Source organism: Diceros bicornis, chromosome 7 (genome assembly GCF_020826845.1).
Source record: "Diceros bicornis minor isolate mBicDic1 chromosome 7, mDicBic1.mat.cur, whole genome shotgun sequence".
In the NCBI taxonomy this organism is placed as follows: Eukaryota; Metazoa; Chordata; class Mammalia; order Perissodactyla; family Rhinocerotidae; genus Diceros; species Diceros bicornis.
In genome coordinates, this window is record NC_080746.1 from 32639313 (window position 1) to 32664030 (window position 24718).

Consider the following 24718-nt stretch of genomic DNA (forward strand, 5'->3'; position numbering starts at 1 on the left):
GCTACCATTATTATCCACAATGATTTATTTTTTCCAAAACAAAATTTCAATTTAATTAACACATAAGGAAATAACAAAATATTTGAATAAATAAGTTGATTATGTTAGCTGTATATTACCAAAATGAGAAATGAACAAGAGTTTCACAGTGGAGATAGAGTGTAGTATGCAATAAGAATCAGATAAAAAATAGATGTTGCAAAAAGGGTATAGACTGTCTAAATATTTATACATAGCTGAGTTACAAATCACCTAAGCAAAATTGTTATTAATTCAGCCTAGCACCCCAAGAGGACACTGTGGCTAGCCAACTGAACCTTTTAACAGAGTGGCAAAATCAGTTGCATCCCAAAGAAAGAGTCTCCCAGCATCAGAATGAAGAGATGGATTCAACCCTACCAGACATCTAGAACTGGTTTAGACGATTGGCCTTTGTCTGTCCCCCCAAAATATTCCCCGTTATAGTGTTACTACTGGTGTTAAAGCCTTAATAACTCTACAAGAAACAAAGGATATAGAATTATGAATTGGACATGTTGAGTACCAAAAAGTAAGGCAAAGGAGGAAATTTTGCTGCACCGACAGTACAGAAAAAATTTATTTACCAGAACAAGCTGTTGGTTCCAAGGGCTGCTAACCACGGTACTTTCTAAGTCCTAGAATTAACACCAAAGTGGTAAGAATAAAACTAGGGCTTTTCCTAGTGGGTCGGGTTGGCATGAGACTTCCAGAATGAATCAACAGACAAATGAATAAACAAACTTACTGAGAGGATTGTTTGATTTCGTCTCAGACATGCCATAAAATCCTATAGATTAAAGCCAGGTGTGGTTGACCCCATGCTCTGCAGGTATAAATGAAAAAGCATCTTATAGAAAGGGATCTAAACTGTAGTTCAATATTCAACAGGTCTTAAGGAGGTATGGAAAGAGCCTAGGAGTGGCTAAACTATCCAAGATAGCAGAAATAAAGATATTAAGAACAAGAGTAATTTTGATTGCTTTATTAAAATGTTTATTACAGAATTCTTTACAAAAACACCATGTTCCTAAAAAGTCATTCAACAAATATCAAGACCTTGTATGTACAGGACACCAATCAAAAAGGCAGAAAATCCGTGTTCCCGGTTCTAAATACAACTCCAAAATATTTTAAAATTCTGAAAGGTTAATTCAAAAATCTCCAATTTTACTTCACTAAAAATTTCAATAGTGCTGAAATTTTGATTTAGTATTGTGCTTGTAGTGCTGTCTCTATTTTTTGTTCACAAGAACAAAAGCCTACCATTCTCCTGCTATCTAAAATACATATGTTCATATGTTTTAGATACATATTTATATAAATATATTTATATATTTATATTTATACAAAACAAAATTTTCTGAGTTGTAAATAAATAAAAAATCTTAAGGAAACCAAATATGTATAAAAGTTAAAGTTATAACACATTTAGTCCATTAATTCTAAAGTTTAGATGAAGTTTTGGATCTTCTTCATGACAGAAATGTACGAACTGTACCCTTGATTGTACCTCTACAAATAGGACATTTTCTTAGGGAAGGGGCACAATCTTTGCAGACTACTAGATGACCACAAGGAATAAACACTATGCACACTTCTTTGTCCATACACACTTTACATGTCCTTTCTTCTTGTAGTCTCCTCAGTTGTTCTTCCATTGATAAATCTGAGAAAAGAAAAGAACTTTTAATAAAAAGCAATTTGCTGCTGCTTCTCCAATGAATGCCAAGAAAATAAAAACAATGTTTCCTACTGGTTTAAATTATTAATACTATTTTACCTGAAACATCCTCTGTGGGAATATACTTTATGTCCTGTTGCACTAAGGGAGAAAAAGAAAAAGTATTACTATGACAAATAAGGTTTATATTTAGTCACAGAATATATATTTTTAAACTAACAGTTTAGACTCTGGCCAAATACTACAAATAATTGTCATAATGTCAAGGCAACAAAAGTCTTTAGCCTTTTTGTGCAATTAATGGTTTATAAATTAGATTGAATTATTTTCAATAATCACATTATTAATAAGAGAATATTTTAATTGACCTAGAAAGTTCCCAAAAGTAGTTTTCCAGCACTCACCAAATAAATGCTTGTATAACATGGGGTCAATTTCTTGTAGAGAGTTTTTGAATACAGTGGCAGCAAAATTTCCTTTTACTAAAATAGTATCAATCAGTTCTCTTGATTGTAAAGATGTTTGTGTTTTCTGTTTAATAACATCATATTCTTGTTCATTAATCACTCTGGCAATTAGTAGACTATCCAGGATCGGAAGCACACATGTCAAATGTCGAAAAAGTGCCATCCTATTCTTCCGGATTAATGAGAGATCATCTTTATAAAAAAGAAAAACACAAACATGATCAAACTCTGCTCACAAACTTCCTTCCACACCTACACATATTACTGAATGAAAAACAAGCATCATTCATAATCAGACACTGAAGTTGATTGCTAGATTTGGGGGTATCTGATCCCCTGTGCCTAATAATAATGCTGCTAATAATAAGGACTAACATTTACTGAGCACCGTGGTAGGCACTTTACATGCATTAACTCATTTCATCTTCACACCAGCCCTTTGAAGTAGGTACTACCTGATTTAACAGATGAGAAAACAGGCACAGTGAGGCAAGTAAATTGCTAAAGGACACACAACTAGCAAAAGTCAAACCAAGGCAGTTTGGTGTCATAATCTGTGCTCTCAACCATTCCGCAACACTGCCAAGCCTTTAACCAAATAAAACTTACAACCTGATAAAATTGAAATTTCAATTCAATCTAATCAAATTGGGGAAGAATTAAAATGATAAAACATTTTTTTTCTTAAATTATCATTTACTCATAAAATTTCTTTAAGATTCCATGTTAAGATGAAATTTTAATTATTTCTCCAAATTAGACATGATATTGCCATTACCTAAATATTTTATAGCAAGGGGAGAATAGCACTATGAGCATTTTGAAAAATAAATCCCACTTGTCAATAGCACCTTCCTGTCCTATAGGATCATTGTATTCTCCTTCAAGATCTGGATTTTGTATCTATTGGTAAAATATTTTATATCTGGAAACTCTGCAATTTTATTATCCATTTGGAATATGACTTATGAATCTAAGTTTATTAATTAATTATCATATAGTTTTGCCTTGATCCATAAAGCCACTTCTATAAAATAACTAATGACAGAAGATGGGCTATCTAAAGAAGAATTATTTGGGAGGAGATAATTGTCGGATTTTAGAAACACTGATTTTGTCAAATAATAGGACACTTAAATAGAACCATTTAGTAAAGAATGAAAAATAGTGCTTAGTCAAAAAGTCAAGGCTAGAGATATACAGTTTGAAGAAAATCGAAGCTCTGGGAATAAATGAGAAAAGGACCAGGACCTAGAACAACGTCTGGCACAAAGTCAACGCTCTATAAATATCTGTTGAACAAATGAACAACCAAAAGGCTTAGTAATTTAAAGAGCAGAGGGAACAAAGAAGTAATAGTCAGAGGGGTAGAAGAGTTAGAACTTATATTCTGTTAAATAATCTACATCAGAGAAGTAGTGATATATTAGAAAATTAAAATATAATTTAACTTGATATTGAAGTATATTAGTTTTTCAATCTAAGATTTATTTTTCTAGTTACATTGTACTTAACGTAATGTAATAAGTTCTCTGAAATTTTTAAGATTTCTAAAATTGGATTGCTAATAGCTGAGGAAAAAAGTCTTATTTCAAAGTCATAGACTATATTCTGGCTTATAAGAGGTTAAGACTTGAATATACCTTTGAAGCATATTATTCTTTTATTCTGGAAAAAAAATAACCTAAATTACCTCTTTATCTACACACCTGTCAAGAAATTACTCACCCACTGTTTTTGGGAAACTATAAAGTGATCAGTAACCTAAATACAAGTATTTTCATTCACTCATTCACAATATTTCTCAAGCACAGACTACGTGCAGACTCTGTGCTAGGTAGTATGGATATAATGGTGAGCTGAGAAGATACCGGATCTTTTTGACAATGCAAATTATTGTATATTGTTGACTTGGAGTCATCTCTGGAGACCTTGTTGATTTTCTTTGGAAGAAATAAAAATATTTTATAGCTGGATGACTTTAGGCTTCATAGGGTCTATAAACAATTGTGAAGATGGGTGTTCTCTTCTTTGAGCAATTCTTCACTGATGACCAACAGCTAAGACTGTGAAGACTACAGGAAGGACATGCAGCCTGATCTTCACGGTGAAAAAGAGAACTTGACTAGGCTGGGCAAAGATGAATTTGGACTATGTTGCTGCTGTCTTGGTGATGTGTAGGACTGAATAATTCACACTTTGGTAAATATAGGATACTGTATTACTATGGTCTGATACATTTGTCTGGTTGACCAGAAGACAAATCCACCTTCGTGGGCAGGAGTAGGTTTATCCAGGAATGGAATGGACAATCTCACTGACAATCATGTTGGGAAGAAATACATCCCATATGGCCTTGGGCAAAAATAAGGGGCTAACTCTTTTCCCTTTCTAGGTTTTGTGGATATTTGAGGGCCTGGGCTCTGAGAAGGGAAAACATGGTTGGGGCTTTCCTAGTCATTTGCGTAAACTGGCCAGAGCTGCACAGAGACGAACCAGAAGTTAGGCAGAAAGACTCATGAGGATGGGCTTAGGGGCACCAAGAGAGGCCACTTGTAGTTACAGTTGTCAATTGCCATCTGTGATAGAATGCCCTTCTGTTATCTCTAAATCTCCAGTAAGAGCTTGTTAAAAGTTGCAGTCTGTTTTCAGCTGTGTTGAAAGTTCTCTCAAATCTGGTCCATGCTTGGGAAAGAGTGGAAAGGAGAGATCAACATTTCTCTTTGTCTAGGCAGAGTGATGACAGCAGTCAGAGCTACCCGCTGAGAATGGACATGCTCAGAGGAAGAGAGTTTTGTGAACAGCAATAGAGTAGAGGCAATAGAGTAGCAGACAAGGCTAGCATGGAAGGACACAGGTAACTTGTCCTGAGAGAATGTGAAACAGTATCCCACGACTCCCCTAAATGACAGAGGGACACTCCAAAGGGGAACTCAGTTATTATGTGGGCAGGTAAGGAACTTAATCATATTTGTACACTAATTTACAGTCACAGGCTGAGACATACTGTTATGCTAATATTAAAATTAATCATTGTCCCTGATTCCACCCTAATTTACAGAAAAGCGAAATGAGCAACTAGCCTGGGACCAAAAACATGCCATGAATAATTACATATACAGTCAACTACCCAGAGTAAAAATATAAATTAAGAAAAAGCAAGAAAAGATGCAGTCACTCAATATAAACATTTTCGATTTACTAATAAGCAATTCAAACATATATTAGTGTGAAGAAATTTTTCAGAATTCAGATTCAGAATAATGAACATAAAAATCTAATTGGATTGACTATGAGTATATTTTCAGTAACTTACATGCAGTGACATCAAATCCTTATGCAAATAGAGCTGTATTAATAAACGTGTATACCTGATTCTTTTTCCTCAGTTGCTCTTTCTTTCTCCTCTTCCCTCATTTCATCCTCTGCATTAAGTAAGTCTAATACAAGATCACTGACGATTTTGTAATTCTCTCCAGTTGTTAGGATTTTGCTCTGAACTGCCTGTTTTACCAGCCTTCTACTGAAGCCCATTTCCAAGGCAGCTTTAACCACAGGTGTATTCATCATGACTGCGTCTTCTGAATGGTTTTCTCCAGGTCCAAAATGAATAACTATATGACATAAAGAATTTACCACATATTGGGATAGTCTGTATATTTTTTAAATTGAAACTTATTATAATATCAAAAACATAAAGCCCAGAAAATATATAGGCACTATTTTCTATTAACTTTTTTAACTCTATTTAACTTTTTTAACATAATTTTTAAAATAATGATATACATGTTCAGTCACTAAAATAAGAATATGGAATATTGTATTCAGATACAAAATATGCATTGTCTGGCATAACTGCGAGTGGGAGAAAGAAGCAGAATGCCAGGGATCACCCCCACCAGCACTGAGACTCCCTTTTCCCCATGTTGAATGAACAAATGAGCTTTATAAATCAAGTGTTTCACATATTTTTGAAAGGGGCCATTGTCATCTCTCACCTCTGTTACTGCAATGGCCTCCTACAATATTGCTCCTGTCTAGTTCATTGTCAACTTTGCAACCAGAGTGACTTTTTAAAAACACAAATCTGATTGTGTCATACTCCTTCTTAAATTCCATCAACAATTCCATTGCTCTTAGGACAACATTCAATTGTGGCTTACACAACCTCACACAATCTGGATCCTGTTTACCTCTTCAGCCTCATCTCTTGCCACTTATTCACATTCTATACCCTCGCCCAGAAGTCACAAACTGATGGCTCTGGGTCAAATTCTGCCTGCAGGGCTGACCACTCTTACAGCGGGCCTGCTTCATTCATTATCTGTTTGCAAATCCTACTACTGGGCATACAGAATTTTGTTCAGTTCTTCAAACGTGTCTGTTCTCTTTTGTCACTTAAGTCTTTCATGTGCTGTTCTCTCTGCCTGGAATATCCTTTCACTCCCTATGTCATTTGATTAACTACTGCTCTTCCCTTCAATTCTGTGCTAAGACAAATACTTCCTCTGGAAAGCCTTTTCTGATCTTCCGGGTCTGTGTTAATTGTCCCTCACGCACTCTCATAGTTCACTTTACTTTCCCTGCCATATCTCTTTCTTCTTTCTGTGTATTTGTCTGTGTCCCTTAAACTGCTAGCTCATGAGCACAGGTGTCATGTTTATTCTGTTTTCTCTTCTTTCCTCAGAAGAGCAGATGCACAATAAATAGTTATTGAATTGAATTGAATACTAGATAAAGAGTAGAAGAGCTTGTTCAAATACTGGTTCTACCGCCTTTTAGGTTTAAGGTGATGGACAGGTCACTTAACTTCTCTGAGCCTCAGGGTCCCTACTGAAGAATGGGAATAATATTTTCTATCCTCTCCATTTCATAGGAAGAATATGTGAGCAATCTGATGTCATAGTGCATCTGTTCCCACACTGGTCTGAGAACAAGGGTTAGGCTGGATGTATGTAGTTTGTTAAAATTATGGATGCTCAAGCCCTAACCTTAGATACTATGATTCAATTCAGTAGGTTTAAAGTGGAGATTAGAACCTGTAATATGTTTTTAAAGTTCCTCAGGCAATTATGATATGTACCGAAGTTTGAGAAATACCAACTTAATGTATTTGAAAATGCATTGTAAATTATAAACCATGATACAAATATACATTATTACTATTATCAACTTTCAATCTTAACAGTACCAAATAATTCTATTTAAATTCAGTAATTATTGTCATTATACATACTTGGTGACTCTACATTTTCATCTTCTGGATTGTCTGAAGTAGATAATAGCTACAGAAAAAAATATGTAAATTAAAATATAAATCTTATCCTGTCCATTGCAATAAAAATGAATCAAGAGACCTATTTTATTCAATTTACTGCAAACTGATTTGCTTACTGGCAAAATAATTTTTTATGTCAAAAGCAATATTTCATTTACATTCAACAGTAATTCTCTAGGCCATAAACTAATAGAGTTTCTTTGTGTGTGTGTGTGTGTGTGTATTAACAAATAAAATCTATTTTCACTAAAGCAGGAAAAGGGCTACATCTTATCAATGATCTATGAGACAATCATTGTTTGCCTTTCATCCCAAAGATCTTATGTTTCCTGGGTCATCCTTTGGGATAAGTTGGACCCTATATCAGTTCCATTGACTATGGCTAGGAAATGTTTGGCCCTCAAACTATTATATAAGTTCTTATTTGCTTTTCCAGGAAGATTAGAAAGAGCAATACAATTCTCTTTCTCAAAACTTTTTTTTTTTTTTTTTTGGGAGGAGATCAGCCCTGAGCTAACATCCGCCAATCCTCCTCTTTTTTTTTTTTTTTTTTTTTTGCTGAGGAAGACGGCCCTGGGCTAACATCGGTGCCCATCTTCCTCCACTTTATATGGGACGCCGCCACAGCATGGCTTACCAAGCAGTGCGTCGGTGCGCGCCCGGGATCCGAACCAGCGAACCCCCGGGCCGCCGCAGCGGAGCGCGCGCACTTAACCGCTTGCACCACCGGGCCGGCCCCTCAAAACTTTTTTAAAAAAAATTTATATAGTAAAACTATTAAATGCTACTATCCAGCCAATTTTTTTTCCTCAAATAATTTAATTTATTTGCAACTTTACTGGAGAAATACTTAGAGAGAAACATAACTTAAATACTATTTTTCAGGAAGTTTCTAATTCTGAATCTGTTTTTATTCAAAAAATTGTACTAAGATCATGTTGGATGTTGTAAAAAAGCAAATGTATTATTAAAGCAACTCTTTCTTTTCACTACTCTCTGTAATTGTCAGAAAATAATTTATCTGTTGTTAACCAATGATTTTAAAAAACACAGAAAAGGGGCTGGCTTGGGGCATAGTGGTTAAGTTCCCGCACTCCGATTCTGCAGACCAGGGTTCACAGGTTCGGATCTCGGGTGCAGACCTACGCACTGCTTATCAAGCCATGCTGTGACGGCATCCCATGTAAAGTAGAGGAAGATGGGCACAGAGGTCAGCTCAGGGCCAGTCTTCCTCAGCAAAAAGAGGAGGATTGGCAACCGATGTTAGCTCAGGGCTAGCTAATGTTCCTTACCAAAAACAAAAAACAAAAAAAACCATCCCTACCTGTTCAAGTAGATGAGGGTAACTGGCTTGAACTCGACTAATGAACTCTTGTCCTTTAATTCGTATCAAGTACTCACACCTGAAACGTAAACAAAATTAAATTTGGGGGGTTATTTTAATCAGGCCATTTGTAGGCTGCTAAATATTTCAAATGAATATAAACATACATATAACCACTTGACTATTCGTTTAGCACATGAGAAGTGGTAAGAGACACCGCAGTCAGAGCTAAGATGATGTGAGCAAGAGGAGGGCTCTAATGGGTCATCTGCCAAGGCTGAAGTGCATAAAGGTCGTGAGGATCTCAAGCCGCTGGAGTTAGGCGGTCTTCACTCAGAGTTCCTGCTGCTCTCTCCAACTATTCTGAGTCTTAAAACACTTTGAACATTAAGAACAGAACAAGGAGACAGGTAGAAAGCTCTCTAATAAACGATACTGTTCATGCATAAGCTTTGCACGTTTAAAAGCTGAAAATATACAAAGAGGGACAAGAGAGAAAGAATGAGGAAGCTGAACACATTTTCTAATAAGTCAGATATTCACAAGTTTGGCAATTCCCAGATAACATACATCCATTGTCAGATTTAAGTACAAAATGAATTCACGACACTACCAAAGCAAATTCACCATTCTTTTTATATATTCACAAAATTACCACAATGGAAAGCTAGCAACATTTTTTTAAAATGCCTGTGTAAGGTGTTCTTTATAATCTTCATAATTTTGACATCTGAAATATTTGGAGAGCACAAAGTTGCTATAAATGAAGATACAGTATTATATTTAAAAACCTATATAATGAAAATAAGATACCAAATTTAGTAATCAACATTAAAAATACTAAAAGTTTTGACCATAAAAAAATATAATTAAAGGCCACTTAATTTTGATTAAAAAAAGGAGAGTATAAACAAGTATGGAATAAACAAAAGTGTAAGACATGGCAAAAAATGCTATGTAGTGATCAAAACAGATGAGATGAGTCTATATTTACGCTGATCACCTCTTTAATATCACAACCTGCCTGGTGCTTCTGATCTCCCTTACCCTGCTCTCTATTTTCTTTTTTATCCATAGCACTTAACTATCTTCCAACATGCTACATAATTTATCTATTAAATTTTTATTAGTTGTCTGCCCTCTCCTGCTGTAAGATTAGCATGTGAGACCAGGAGTCTTGGTTTTGTTCAACGGAATATTTTAAGTACCTAGAAAATGAATGGAGATATGTCCAAGTCATAATACAGACTGAAAAAAAGTTTCAAAACAGTATGTATAATATATCTATAATATCTAATTCATGTAAAACTGTATACATTTATCTACATATGTACAAATGCATAAAGAGATGTCTGGAGGGATGTTCACTAAAATAGTAACTGTGGTCATCTTTAGGTGGTGAGATTTCTGGACATTTTAATTTTTTGTCTCTACCTTTCTACAACATATAATTTTGGTTTTATAATAAGTATATATTATTTTAAATACATACATATATTTTTAATTACACACACACAAAAAAATCCCAAACCTATTTCTTCTTTGTCTTAAATTTCCATCAAAATCTTTTAAGCAATTATTTTTCTAAGTAATCCATCCTAAATTTATTTACAAATGTATTTTTGAAATAGAATAAAGTAACAGCTGACTACAAGGTAAATACATATAACCATCTCATGATAATCACACACATTTGCAAAGAGAATTTCAAAACCACTACCTTGGAAACCACTTGGCGTGTTCCACCCATGGATCATCTCCAGATTCCCAACACCTCAAGCCACCATCACAGCAAAAGCATTTGACATCATCACTGTGACCTAAAATTAATTTTGGACCAAAATTTATGAATACATATAATTTGCCCACCAAAGTATAAAAAACGCGTTGAATGTTTTTTAGTATTATCAGATTAAGTTTCTTACCCATATAATAAAAACCCGCACTTGCAAGCTGCTCAGGATGAACTTGAACACTAGAGGGCCAGTTAAAGAACGTTTTAAAGCGGGCTGCGTGTGTCTGCATGCTCAGGTTAGAAACGGTGTATCTTAAAGTGTCTTGAAGCTGATTTTCTAAAAATGGGCAGTTGGGGAAATGTCTCAGGTGTTCCGACATAGCATCGTCCTTTGGCTCCCAATTGCTCAATTTTCCACCACAGGCAAAGCAGGCCACTCTGTCCCCAGGTCCTATGTAGTAAAAGCCTGCTTTTGCCAGATCTGTTGGCGACAGAAAGGTCAGAGGCCACATCTGGAAAGTAAGTAATCTGGCTTTTTCAGTATTCATTGCACAATGGTAGGGACTTGTGCTCAAGGCAGAAAACTCCTGATTTGGTCCAGAGTTTACAGGATTTGATGGAAAGCTTGAATAACAGCCACTGAAATATCCACTGTTTTCCAAACTTGGAAGTAATGAATGTGTGGAATTTGTTACTGAAGAAGAAAAAGCAAGCTGAGAGGTGGCTCCTGAAATGTTAACTGAATTTAGATTTTGAACAAAGCTACAGCTAGGATACAACTTTTTATGCTTTTCAATAGGATTGTCTCCTTGTTTCCAGTTATCCAGCATCAGGCCACAACAGAAGCATTTGACCTTGTCATTCATGCCAGTATAATAAAAACCAGCACGAGCAAGACTTCTTTCTGAGACAGGGACACCAGCAGGGAAAGTCGAATACGTAGACATTCGGTACAGTTCACAAGACAAGTCGTATTTCAATTCAAACGTGTTCGCGTTTTTCATCAAATTTGATAAGAAGACGCTATTTTCTACTATGTTCATAATGAAATGGATGGGGATGAAAAGGGACTAGCCTCTCTCTGGGGAGGTAGTTTTGTGCATGGCTTTTGATTTTTGTTAGTTTTAGTACTAGGTTGAACACCTAGAATGCGAAAATTTTCATTCTTTTTTCTTCTATGAATTTAGGGTTTCAGCACGGTGAGATTTTAAATCCTATAGCAATACATTTTAAGGGACAATTTGCACAACTACATCTTTGTATAGTCTTTATACATACAATGTAAACATGATGGTACACAGTACCTTGTGATGAAAATTAAAACACTTTGTAAAAGTGTATAGTGCTTTAGGACATCAAGATGCCACAGAGGGTCAGGCATCTCCACAGGTAGGTCAACTTCTCCGCTGTAATGCTTCGGTGACATTCGGCCAGCCTGAAGATAAAACGTCTGACTCACGCAGCTAGCTTGTTTTCATGGTGGAAAGCTATGCTCTATAAGTGCTCTACCCAAAAAAATATTTAAACTATTTCTATTTTGCTTTTTTCAAATTTTGAAGTTTGGTAGCCAGAAAAAAAAAAACAAAAAACAAATGTAAGATCTACCTCAAAAGAGGAAAAGAATGCATTACTATATTTCACTGATTCTAAGATGCATGTTTTAATATCTCTGTTATCAAGAGGTATTTTACAATTAATGGCACGTCATTTTAATTAGCAGCATTTTTATTTCTTAGAGGTACATAAAATAATGATGTGTCTTACAATTGATAACATCTTAGATTCAATGAAATATAATATATCCCAAATATTGCTCAAATTAAGTAATTTTTCTTCCCACAATCATTTTAATAGGGAGATCAAAACAATCTAAAATTTTCCTCCAAATAAAGTGCTCAAATTGTAAAAGAATTGGCTGATACATTTTAAGGCCTGGTTTCAAAATTAATTAAATAATAATTACTTCCTATAGGTAGTCAGGAACCTGGTTGCTTAGTCATAGTGATACCATTGGATCTTAGCAAATTAAATGTTCTATTTCAAATGAATTATCAGAGAAGAATGTATTTGCTCAATTGGTCTTTCAGGCTCAGCTTCACTCTGTTGAGAGCCAACACCAAATCTTCTACTCTGATAGCGGATTTATTTTCAGAAACAGTCAAAAGTCAGAGTGCTGAGTCTGTAGGCTAAGATAGATAATCAAACTGTGCAAATTTGGCTTTGGTCATAAATTATCTCACAGATAGCATACCTTGAACCAGAATTTATCATGACAAAAAATAATAATAAATTTACTTTGTTATAATCCACTCTTCTTGAACAGCAGAGACCTTCTCAAAATTCAGAATTTCTCAATTATGACTAGCTATTAGTAAATAGATTCTGCATCAATGACATCAGCAATGACCAATAAACAAGTCATCATGGTTTTCCTAGCAGTGATTTGCAAGCATGGTTTCCTGGGTCCCACAGATGTTGGCATTTTCTACTGCAGACTTTTTATTTCCAGGTGGCTGGAGAAATGTATCTCAATACCTGTGATTATTTCCCTCAAAGGTGAGTTATTGTGTCTAACTTCAGTATGTTCTTCATTGGTCAAAAAGTTTACACATTGTTATAAAAATCTTCTTGGTGTTTATTACTCTTTGTGTAAATTTTCTTTCTGAATAAGTTTGTTCTCTTACCAAAATGTAACCATCCAGCCCTCAATCTCATTCTTATTAATCTCAGAGATAACAACCCATTTGAACAAACTAAACTTTAGACTTTTAAAATATCAAGTCTTATAAATGGTTAATTTCTTTACCAATCATCACGTTTATCTTTCATACTTTCTCTCAATTTGTTGTACCTATCAAAAATTTTTGTTCTTGACATTTCTTTATGATTGTAGAAGTCTTTTAACATGTCAAAGGTGTTATTTGCATATGTCTCTAATTTAGCAGAGGGTTGAATATTAACTTTTTGTTCTAGATAACTATCACTCATTTTTAAATCTTTACCAAACACAGGTACTTTTTTCTATTCTACACAGCAGCCAATGGGAGAGTGCCTGGCCAATTTTGAAGAGTGGTTCAACAATATGTCCCAGCTACAATCACTTCTCTTTTACATCCACAAGTCAAATTCAAAATCAAATTCATTATTACTTTATAGTTACACCTCACATAATTGAGATCATATTTTCAAAATTAACATTCTTTGGATACCAAAAACTCCAGTTGACTACTTTGTTTATTCATGCACAAAACTACCTCCCGGAGATTAGACTAAGTCCCTTTTAAGAGTTTTAGGCTTCCATTTTGAGATGTTTTGATTTATAGAAAAAAACTGGGGAAAAAATTAGAGGAAGTAGAACAGTTCACTTCTTTTGCAAAACCTGTTAAAAAAAAAAAAAGACAGTTTTAAAATCAAAAAATTCATAGATGTAACACAATCATCTCTTTTTAAACATTTTCTCCAAAACAGAGCACTAGTATTTACTGATTGTACCATGCACTGTGCTAGGTACCATAGAGGCCAAGAAATCCCAGATAAAAGCCAGAGGGCTCAAACTTGTGGCCAGCAGAGGAATTATGTTTGGCTTGCACAGAATTGAACTCTAGCGTTTTACAAATTTTTTTAACTTTTTATTGTGAAATTAATTTATACATAGAGAAAATGTACAAAAATAACAGAGTTCCCAAATACCCTGCCCTCAACTTCCCCAAAGTTAACATCTTACACAAACATAGTACAATTACAGAAACCAGGAAATTATCATTGATACAATGCTGTGAATTAATCTACATGCCTTATTTGAACTTCACCAGTTTTCCAAATAAGTTCTTTCTTGGACCACAATTATTTTTAAATGTTTTAATTAACTACCAACATTTTTAAAAATAAGAGATTTCCCATAACATTCTAGATTCCAAGCTTCTCATGTAAAATCAGAAGATCAGGCAACACTGGGCTTATATTCCTGCACGACAACAATCAACTAGTGCTGAACAGGGGCTGTACCCTTTAGAGAAGGCACGTGCTCTCCAGTCTGGCATCCTGAACAGAGACTGGCTGTCAGTTGCTATTTATCACTAAGCTGGCACTATTGTTTTTCATATAGTGGAATTACAAAGAAAGTGAAATTGTTCTAATACCTGTGTCTATCAAAAGTAACAAAAATGAAAGGTAGGCAAAGAGCAACACATGTTTTAAGAAATATAAGAGCACTATATTTCTTTATGGAGGGAAGAATATTCCTACATGTTAAATATGTAAACAAAGTGTGTTTTTGTTTAAATGAGACACCCACAGTTTTGTTCATTTATATCACCTGTCTGGCCTCTATGCATTTGAGATTACAAACCCCTTACACAGATCCTACATTAAAGAAGCTCTGGTGTGGACACAAGGCACGTTTGTGGAAATTTAGGCAACAGTTATACAATAAACATATAAACATATGCCAAGATGCCAACCCTGGATCAATTCAAACTCTGTCTTAACCATTTCCAACACCTAGACTTCTAAATGCTGCTGGGGAAGATCTGCCACCTTGCAGACTGGGACCAGCAAGACTTCAGACTCTTCCTTGGCTGGCCCTTCGCCATCCCTTAGCAATTTTCCTTATCCCTAGCCCACTGCCCTATGCAACTCTTCTAAACCTTCAATCCTTTCCTCAAATTTCTCCTCCACTACTCCCCATCTCGCTTTCAGTAGATTGCTTGGCCTTCTATTTCTCAAAGAAAAGAGACATCACTGAGCAGTAATCCTTTCACATTCTCAAATCCATGCTTATTTCACTCACAACCTACTTGCTGCCTCAGTTAAAGACACCTGCCCCTTTGCAGGATCCCATCCTCTCTCATCGCCTCTGAAATTTTGTTCTTAAGCCCATCCCCCTCACTTCTTCAACTCTTGCTCTCTACTGGCTCTTTTCCTCCAATATAATGAGCATGCTTAAGTCTGTCTCAGCTTTCAAATGAAAACAAACAAAAAAATCCTCTTTGGCCCCACTTTCCACTGGAGCAACTACCCTGTGTCTCACTTTCTCTTCACAGCCAAGAGAACTAACAAGTGTCTATGGTTAAGGTCTCCCACTACAATTAGCTTTAGCCAGCACCACTTAAAACTACTCTCGATATTAATAACAACAATCTCTTCTTTCCCAAAACCAATGGAAATTTTTGCATCTGACACTGGGGCCCATTTCCTCTTAGAAATGTTCTACTGGCTTGGCTTCTGTGATACCACCCTCTTGGAATTCCTCTTTCCTTTTTAGTGGTTCCCTCTCAGATTGGCTCAAGTCCCCAACCTCTTCTCCTCTTACACTTTCATTTCCGTTGGGCAACCTCCCTTATCCCAGGGTTGTTGTGTGTCTCTACCTTCTTGGGCACTTAGCATATCCATGTCTCTGAGACTGGGGGGTAAGTGTGCCTTTTCTTTCTTCCTCCCCCTAGACTGTGAGCTCCTTCAGAGCAGAACTATGTTTCAGCTCTGTTCCAGCCCTCCCACCCCCAACATCCATCCAGCCTGCCATATAATACAGACACTAAGACTTTTGGTTGAAGAAGTGAACGTTGGCAAACTTGACTGAGCCCCTCCATGACCATAACACTCTCATTTGCATGGTATTAAGGACCTCAATTTCATGTTAACTACAAAGTCTGCTCACTGACGGCTTAATGGAGTCAGACACCTTGGGTTTCCAATACTATTCAGTCTTCCCATACCAGGGGTGTGGCCTTGCTTGGGCAAGTAACTCTCCCTAAGCCTGAGTTTCCTCACTGTCAATGGAGATAATTATGGTAACTGCTTAAGACGGTGAGAATTAAACCTGAAAAACACATGTAAAGTGTTCGACAGGGGTCCTAGCATACTGGTAGGTATTAGCAACACCTACTGTTAGCAATAAATAATAGCAAACAAATTTAACATTATTGTTAGTTACTCTAGCATCGGGCAAATGCCTCTAGCACTTTGCTAACTAGATTAAGAGCACTACAGGGTTTCCATGCTGATCACCAGAGAAACAACCAACAATCTGCTTTCTGCCACCTCTTGGAAACAAACATTCCTTCATTTGTTCACTAAATAAAGATTTTACTGAGTCCTTACCATGCCTAAGCTCTGCTTCAGGCTCTGTCCTGTAGCTTATTTGGCACCCTCAAAGACCAGGTGATACCTCTTGGCAATCGAATTAAACCAATTGTCAAAGCTCTCCCATTCCACTTTCCCATCTCCTATTCCAGTTTCTTTTAAAAGTAAAATGGAAACTGAACACCGGCAGGAAGGCGGACGGAAGGTGAGGGCAGCGCGGGGCGGGGGGCACCCTCCCTCGCCCCGGGCCCCTGCCCTGCGCCCAGCGCCTCCCGGCGGCGGGAGAGCAAAGTCTCGGCGGCGGCGGTGGCGGGGACCGGCCGGAAGAGCGCCGGGAGGGGAGAGGCCCCCGGGCTCGCGGGGGACCCATTCTTTTGCCTGTCCCTGATCGGCTCGAGAGCCAATCTGGGGCCGACCTCGGGGCCCCGGAGCGGCGTTTGGATACGGTGCCACCCCGCTGACGGTCCTCCGCCGCGGGCCCCGCCCGCCCCTCCACAAGGAGCAGCGGACGCGTCCCCTACCCGCGCGGGAGGCGGGGAGCGCTTCACGCACACAGACACACGCGACACACTCACACGCACACTTACTCGCTCACAGCCTCGCAGCAGCCCTCGTCACCAACCTGCTGCCCCGAGGCCGATGCGCGCCAGCAAGGACGTCCTGGCCGAGTCTTCTCGGGTGACACCCGTCACCCCGCCTGTTCGGGAGGGCTAGAATGTCACGCTGCCTTTTGAATGTCTCACCCAGCTCGACCCACCCACCTCCCCACCCCCACCTCCATACACCCGGAGTCCTGTACTCCTCCCAGTGGTTTGCATGTGCGCTGGTGCTTTCCTCTTAGGACTTAGGGGAACTCCAGCGGTAATAACCACATACACTTCCCCTTAATCAATGGCCTGGCAAACCCACTCGGGGATTTCCATGACCCTAAAAGAGTGACTATTTCTTAACCGTGGCGTATCCTCGTGGCATTTACTGAAAGACCTTTGCTTCATTGTTCGTGGGTCAGAGGAAATCTTGATAAGCCGTGTAGAGACGATGATCACTGGTCTGCCTGACCGGAAAAGATCCATCTCCCATGTGATAAAAAGAAAAGACAAGACCAAAACTTTGTGACATCTCTCTGATAATTTTTACTTTCTGTTCTAAACAAGAAAGTAAGGCAGGAATGGAAATGTAGGGGTATGTAAAAAAATCACACATTTTCCTTTTCAGTTTATTTTTACTGTTTTAAAGATTGAGATTACCTTATTAGCTTCCTATATTGAAAGTTGGGGGGGGGCGGTGCGCTTTTTATAACTAAGGTAGAGCTGGCTGTAAAAACAATTCCTCCTTTTAGCCTTTTATCTCACAGGAGGGATCTCTAAGTTATGGTGATATTCTCATGGAAACCTGAAGTCTGAGTCTCACTGCACTGCCATGTTTTCCTCAACATTCTGTAAGCGATGAATTTGAGCAGCTTTATTTCAGGACAGTGCACGCCAGGGTAACGGATTGAGACAGCTCAGGTGATTTTCCTGTCTTCCAGTATATCAAAGGTGATCGGGAACCAAAGGCAGAACCCATAATATTATTCACGAATTCCTCATCCTGTGGAAAAAGGAAGGACGCCCGTTCTATTCAGTACAGTCAGGATGAGCTGGGGTATCTTCTAGGTGGATTTGGCTGCTCACAGCAGTTAGAGTTCCAGCTGGAATTATATCAAGAAGATTATCTATCATGTGGAGATTTCAATCCAATTTTGAACCTGCTAGTTCAAAATTTTATAAACCATTTCCCACTCACCTTTGAGATGATGGAAACCACTTTGTGGTCCTTATACACTTTTGATCAGGTACCTACCAAAAGAATTTTGAAAAATTCGACTTCTCTGCACTTTTTACCTTAACATTAAAACACAAACGCTGTGGTTGCAAAGGAACTACAAAATGTAGACATAGATATTTTAGATTAAAATTGATCTTGCACTGTTTTAAATTATTTCAATGAACTACAAATACCATAGCCATCTGATACCCATGATCATCCATTAAACAATTCATACATCAGCTCATCTTTAATAATTGGAAATATTATATCATTGCCGTTTGTCCTTGAATATTCTACTTCCCCCACAGAATTTTAATATATGTTTAAAATGGACATCTTTATGATCACTCTGGCACATATTTCTGAAACAAATATGTGTATAAATTGAAATTTAATTTTTTTCCTGTGATCATAAGACTCTAAATGTTAAAGAAAAATTTTTCCTTGATTGAATTATCATTGATACTACTTTCATTACTTATTACATGATTGGCCAAAACAATATAAATATGTTATAAATGTTGATAACTACTAAAGATAAAAAGTAAAATTCTATTACAAATGCAATCTTAATGGGAGTTGCACCTTATATTTGAACAGTTTTTTCAAGTATGTGTTCATGAATATTACCTATTACTGGAATATGGTAGGGTTCAGCATAGATTCTGTTCCTTTTTTTCGTTTCTTAAAATTATAAGCACTGAAAAACCTTTTTCACATAAATAAGTAGATAGGCCCAGAAGAAATGTTATTATATCAATTTTTTCACAATTTTTTGAACTTCTGTTTTATAGTCCAAAAACTCATTTACTGATCTTTAATCCAAAAATTTAATTAGTTATCAGTAGACAACTCAATTTGTTGAAATCAGTGACTTGGAAACCACAGGACTTTTGTTACCCAGATAAGGTTGCCAGAATTAGCAAATTAAAATACAGGACACCTAGTTAAATTTAAATTTAAGATAAACAACAGGTAATTTTTTAGTATAAGTATGTCCCTCTCAATAGAGTATTCACTGAATACATTATTCATTGATTATCCGCAATTCAAATTTAACTGGATGTCCTATATTTTATATGGCAACTCTATATCCAGATATTAGAGTCATTCATTTTCTCAACACTAACGCCAATTACTTCTAATTGTCCAGGAAGATTTTACACCCAGGGGCAATACACCATTTTAAAACACAAGATGGGTGAGAGGTGAGCCTGTCTTTTTTAAGAAGAGAGAACAACTGTGAAGAGGTTGGTGAGAAGACAGAACAGGCCTAGCAACCACAACAGCTCTTGTTTTTAGGCAGATCAGTTTTAGGAGCAACTATATGTAGAAATCGAGGATCAGGTGGTTAATTCCCTTAAAACTATTTGCGTTCCCACTTGCCCATTACTAAATCTTTGTAAAGACTTGGTAAGTTCACTCAAAGGAACACATCCCAATTTAAAGACCATGGCCTAGGAAATCCTGAACTGACTAGAACTCCCAAGTTCTTCAAACTAGTAAAGAGAGTTGGGATCAGACCTATGAGGGCCTGGAGTGGATCAATATGTCTCCTTTGCAACATTCTGTAACACAATTATTGATTTTTTTTAAGTAATTTTTTTCCTGTAACAATTCTAAGTTGCATATGAGCAAGGACTGTATATATTTTGTTCACTGCATTATTCTAGTACTAGCAGGGTACCTGCAAATGTAGGCGCTTAATAAATCTTTGTAGATGACTGACAAAAATGGAGTCAATCTATCCACTTCGGCCTTTTCTATTCTAAATCTGCACCCAAATTTTTGATAGTGTAATATACTTTACATTTTCCCTCTGATCCTTTGAATATCCCAAATATTTTATATAAAAACTCCCCTTTTGCTCCCAGCATCCAGCTTATCTAAATATATTTTCTCTCCAAATACTCTTTTACAGGCAGAAGTAAAAGAAATGTTTGAGAAAGTGACAAGGTAGACAGACACATGGCCATCACTATCTCTAGTTTGCCAGTTTTTCTCTCTGTTAATGTGTAAGCAGGGTGTGAGAAGTGTGTGAGATGCTTTTTCATCCCACTCCTGGTTTGGAACTTTGAGAACTCTTAACAGTGGTGTGTTCTCAATATCCTATTATTAAACAATCAACTTTAAAGTATTTTTTAACTTGAAGGTAATCATGATAAAAAATATTCTTTCTCTGGAAGGAATTTCACATAATAATAATGCTGTAACAACTTCAGTTCCAGCCTGATGCTATTTCACTGTAAGTTTTTACATTTTTAATTACAGAAATACATTATCTAGGAATCTAGGACTGAAAGTAAAAGTGAAATCTAACAAAAGAACCATGCTGTTCTGATCCCAAAATAAATGTAAGAATCATTGTCAATGCTAGGAATTTCCTAGTCTGTTGACAACTGCATATCTTACAGATAAAATATGATTAGATCAGCCTTGAACAAGTGCTGATGAATTTACAAAAAAATATCTTTTAGTACAGATGGACTCAATGTTCTCAATGTGGTGAAGTTTGCCCTTATAAATGGTTGGTTACTTTTGATTTCTTTGTTTGACAGTACTTTAATGACATATAATTTACACAGTCTAAACTGCAAATATCTTAAGTGTACAGCTCATGAATTTTAACAAATGTATATACTTGGGTGACCATCAACCAGAGCAAGATCAAGAACATTTTCCATCACACCAGGAAATTTCTTCACGCCTTTTTCCTGTCAGTATCTACCTATATCCCCCATCCTCCAGCCTCAACCACTATTCTGATTTCTATCCCCATAGATTTGGTTCTTGAACTTCATATAAATGAATCACACGATGTGTACCCATAAGGGGCTCTTTCACTCAATATAGTTTTAGTTTTATCCACATTGTAGCATGTATGAGTAGTTCGTTCTTTTTATTGCCAAGTGGTATTCCACTGGATGAATATACCATAGTTTATCTGTTCTCCTGCTGATGGACATTTGGGTTGTTTCCTGGTTTGGTCCCTTGTGAATAGTGAAGCTATGAACATTTCAGTTCAAGCCTTTTTGTGAATCTATGGGTTCATTTCTATTGCGTAAACACCTGGACATGGAATTGCCATTGGGTAGGTGTATGTTTATTTTTATTAGAAACTGCCAAAAACTTTTACAAAGTATTCGCACCATTTTACACTCCCACCGGCAATATATAAGAATTCTAGTTGCTGAACATCCTTCCTAAGACTTAGTATTGTCAACTATTTGAATTTGACCTCTTCTTTTGAATGTGTAGTGCTAGCTCATTATGCTTTTAATTTTTATTTCCCTGGTGATTAATCATGTTGAATATATTTTCATATGCTTTTTAATTATTTAGATATCATCTTTTGTGAAGGACCTTTTCAAATCTTCTGTCCATTTTTAAATTGAATCAATTGACATTTTATTATTGATTTAAGGGCGTTCTTTACATATTCTGGATATGAGTCCTTTGTTATGTGCATTGTGAATACTTTCTCCAAATTGGTGGCCTGCTTTTTGTCTTTATTAACAGTTTCTTTTAATGAATAGAATATTTTAATTCTGATGAAGTCTAATGTAACAATTTTTTTCTTTTATGTATAGTGCATTTTATATCCCATTTAAGAAATCTTTACCTACCCCAAGATCATAAAGATTTTCTTCTATGTTTTCTTTTAGAAGTTTTGTGATACTAGCTTTTACACTTAGGACTATGATTCATCTCAAATTAATGTTTGCATATGATGTGAGTTGAGGACCAAGGTTCATTTTTTTCTCTAAATATTATTCCAACACAATTTATTGAAAAGAATCCCCTCCCCACTTAAGTGCTTTAGTGTCTTTGTCAAAAATCAATTGAACTTATACACGGCAGTTTCTTTCTGGACTCTCTATTCTGTTCTATTAATCTATTTGTCTATCCTTATGCCAGTACCATACTGTGTTTATCACTGTATCTTTACAGTAAGCATTGATATCAGATAGCGTAAGTCCTCTATCTTTGTTCTTTGAAACTGTTTTGGCTATTCTAAGTTTTTTAAATTTTCATATAACTTTTAGAATTGTCTTCTGAATATCTTGTTAAAAGTTGCTGGGAATTTGATTAGCATTACATTTAGTCTATAGATCAATTTGAAAAGTATTAACATTTTAATGTTATTGAGTCTTCTAATCCGTGAGCATGGTATATTCCTCCATCTATTTGTCTTCTTTGTTTTCAGTACAAAGATGTTTCTCATCCTTTTGTTAAGTTTATTCCTATTTCATATTTTTGATGCTATTTTAAATACTATTTTTTAATTTAGATTTTCAATTGTTAATAGTATTTTTAAATTGCACGTTCAGTTATTTGTTGTTAGTATGTAGAAATAAAATTTATTTTAGTGTAAGTGTAGTAGTGTTTTATCCTACTACGTTGCTAAATTCACTTGTAGTCATTTCTTAGATTCTTCTGGATTTTCTTTAGCAAGCTATCAGGTCATCTATAGATAAAAGCAATTATATTTCCTCATTTCCTATTTTTATTCCTTTTTTTTCTTGCTTTATTGTACAACTCAGGACCTCTACTACAATGATGAATAGACTTGGCTAGAGTCAACATTCTTGCTTTACTCCTGACCTTAGGGAAAAAGTGCTGTTAACTATAGATTTCTCATAGATATTCTTTATCAGATTGAGAAAGTTTCTTTCTACTCTTAGTATACCAAGAGTTTTTTAAAATCATAAACGGGAGCTCTATCTATAGAGATGATCAGATAGCTTTTCTTCTTTATTCTGCTAATATGAAGAATTACATTGATTAATTTATGAGTATTAAACCAACTTTGTCTTTCTAAGATAAACTTCACTTTTTCATGATGTAATATCTTTATTACATATTTCTAGATTTAATTTTCTAGTATTTTGGTTAGGATTTTTGTGTTAAGGGTGGAAAAAGAGAGCAATAAGGGGGAAAAATGGAAATAGGATAATTGAGGTACCAAGAGAACACAGAACATCACTAGGACAAAATATTCAGATTTGGTGGAGAAGATAAGAACTAATTAAAAGTCAACAACTTATATTAAACACCGTTACTGTTTAGTGAAGAAAAAAACATGATAAAATATACTTATTATGTTTGATCCCATGACGTATTTCTGTGGTTGTTGTTAGTGCTGTCAAGTCAATTCTGACTCCTAGAGACCCTGTGTACAGCAGAGTGGAACCCTGCCCAGTCTTTTTGTGCCATCCTCTCTCATCTTCCTGTGCTATATCAGACAATGCTCTGCTGCTATTGCTATTCATAGGGTTTTCATGGTCAATTTTTTTGGAAATGGATGGCCAGGTCCTTCTTTCTTGTCTGTCTCAGTCTGGAAGACTCTGCTGAAACCTGTCCACCCTGGGTGATTCTGCTGCTATTTGAAATACCGGTGGCATAGCTTTCAGCATCCCAGCAACACGCAGCCACCACAGTATGACAACTGACAGACGGTGGTGTGGTCCCCTGACCAGGAAGCAAACCTGGGCCACAGCAGTGAGAGCACCGAATCTTAATCACTAGACCACAAGGGCTAGCTGAAGTAAGTATTAGTAGCAAAATTTCAGAGCCATGGGAGCTGTGGTAGTGGCCCAATATTCACATCAGCCAAGAATAATTAGCTGAAGTAGGTCACAGGTGTAAGCAGTTAGCAGCTTTCACAGCATTTGGGGTTTGGTGCATGGGGAGATCAAGCAGGCCAGTTCGTGACTGAAGGCTAAAGAACACTAGGTGTCTGCCCTCGGACCTGACCAATTTTTATAGGAGCCAAACCACATGATTTCTTTGAGGGTGAAAATGTTGGAGCTGACAGTCTCCTGTGCTGGCTAGGAAACATCACTCTCAGACCTGGGGAAGCTTGTTTTGAGCAAAAGAACTGGGCTAAGAAGACTAGAAGAGGTTGCAGGAGAGAGAATATCTAACTAGCTGTTGTGTTTAGGAGGACTCTAGTGTTGACTTGTTTTCCCATTCTCAAGGCTTTCTAGCCTTCCACTGCTGACTCCATGCCTGTGTAGGCTTGAATACATTTCTAAGACCCAGAAGTTTTAAAAAACGAGGTGATCAATTCCAGACGCCTACCTCCTTCATTCTATCATTTTCCCCACTGATAAGGTATAGGAAGAGGAACATAGGGAAATACCAGGATTCTTAGAGCCAAGCAGACTCGCTGTTGTCTGAGGAGAGGGTGTAGGATCACAACCCCTCTCTCAATGGCACTGGGCAAGGCAAGAGAGGCACATAGGGCACAAAATTTAAGGAGGTGCTCAACTCTCAGGGTTGTGAACCCTAGTCTTGGCCCTGGGCAAGTGCAAATTGT

At 36.6% G+C, this 24718-nt stretch overlaps 1 protein-coding gene across 3 annotated transcripts; it reads right to left on the reverse strand.

Moving 5' to 3' along the window:
- Positions 1 to 988: 988 nt before the first annotated feature.
- On the reverse strand, positions 989 to 18293 carry BIRC3 (baculoviral IAP repeat containing 3). Of its 3 annotated transcripts, none has more exons than XM_058545334.1 (10): positions 17572 to 18293; positions 17210 to 17284; positions 10697 to 13885; positions 10492 to 10591; positions 8772 to 8850; positions 7406 to 7454; positions 5541 to 5783; positions 2107 to 2361; positions 1802 to 1843; positions 989 to 1687 (listed from the first exon to the last, which is right to left on the reverse strand). In XM_058545334.1, exons 3-10 carry the CDS (start codon positions 11547 to 11549, stop codon positions 1494 to 1496), a joined length of 1815 nt encoding a protein of 604 aa, XP_058401317.1. In that variant the 5' UTR covers positions 11550 to 13885; positions 17210 to 17284; positions 17572 to 18293; the 3' UTR covers positions 989 to 1493. The 3 variants fall into 3 exon arrangements, with proteins under 3 accessions (XP_058401317.1, XP_058401316.1, XP_058401318.1); XM_058545333.1 differs by having other exon boundaries at positions 17175 to 17284; XM_058545335.1 differs by lacking the exons at positions 17210 to 17284; positions 17572 to 18293 and adding an exon at positions 16606 to 16716.
- Positions 18294 to 24718: the final 6425 nt, after the last annotated feature.

Bases quoted from the DNA above. Each gene is read 5' to 3' on its own strand.
- BIRC3 (XM_058545334.1), bottom strand. From the start codon at position 11,549: ATGAACATAGTAGAAAATAGCGTCTTCTTATCAAATTTGATGAAAAAC. The intron at 5,784-7,405 runs GTATGTATAATG...TATGTCATATAG, and splicing joins TGAAAATGTAGAGTCACCAA to TTATTCATTTTGGACCTGGA. The intron at 1,844-2,106 runs GTGAGTGCTGGA...TTTCTCCCTTAG, and splicing joins GTTATACAAGCATTTATTTG to TGCAACAGGACATAAAGTAT.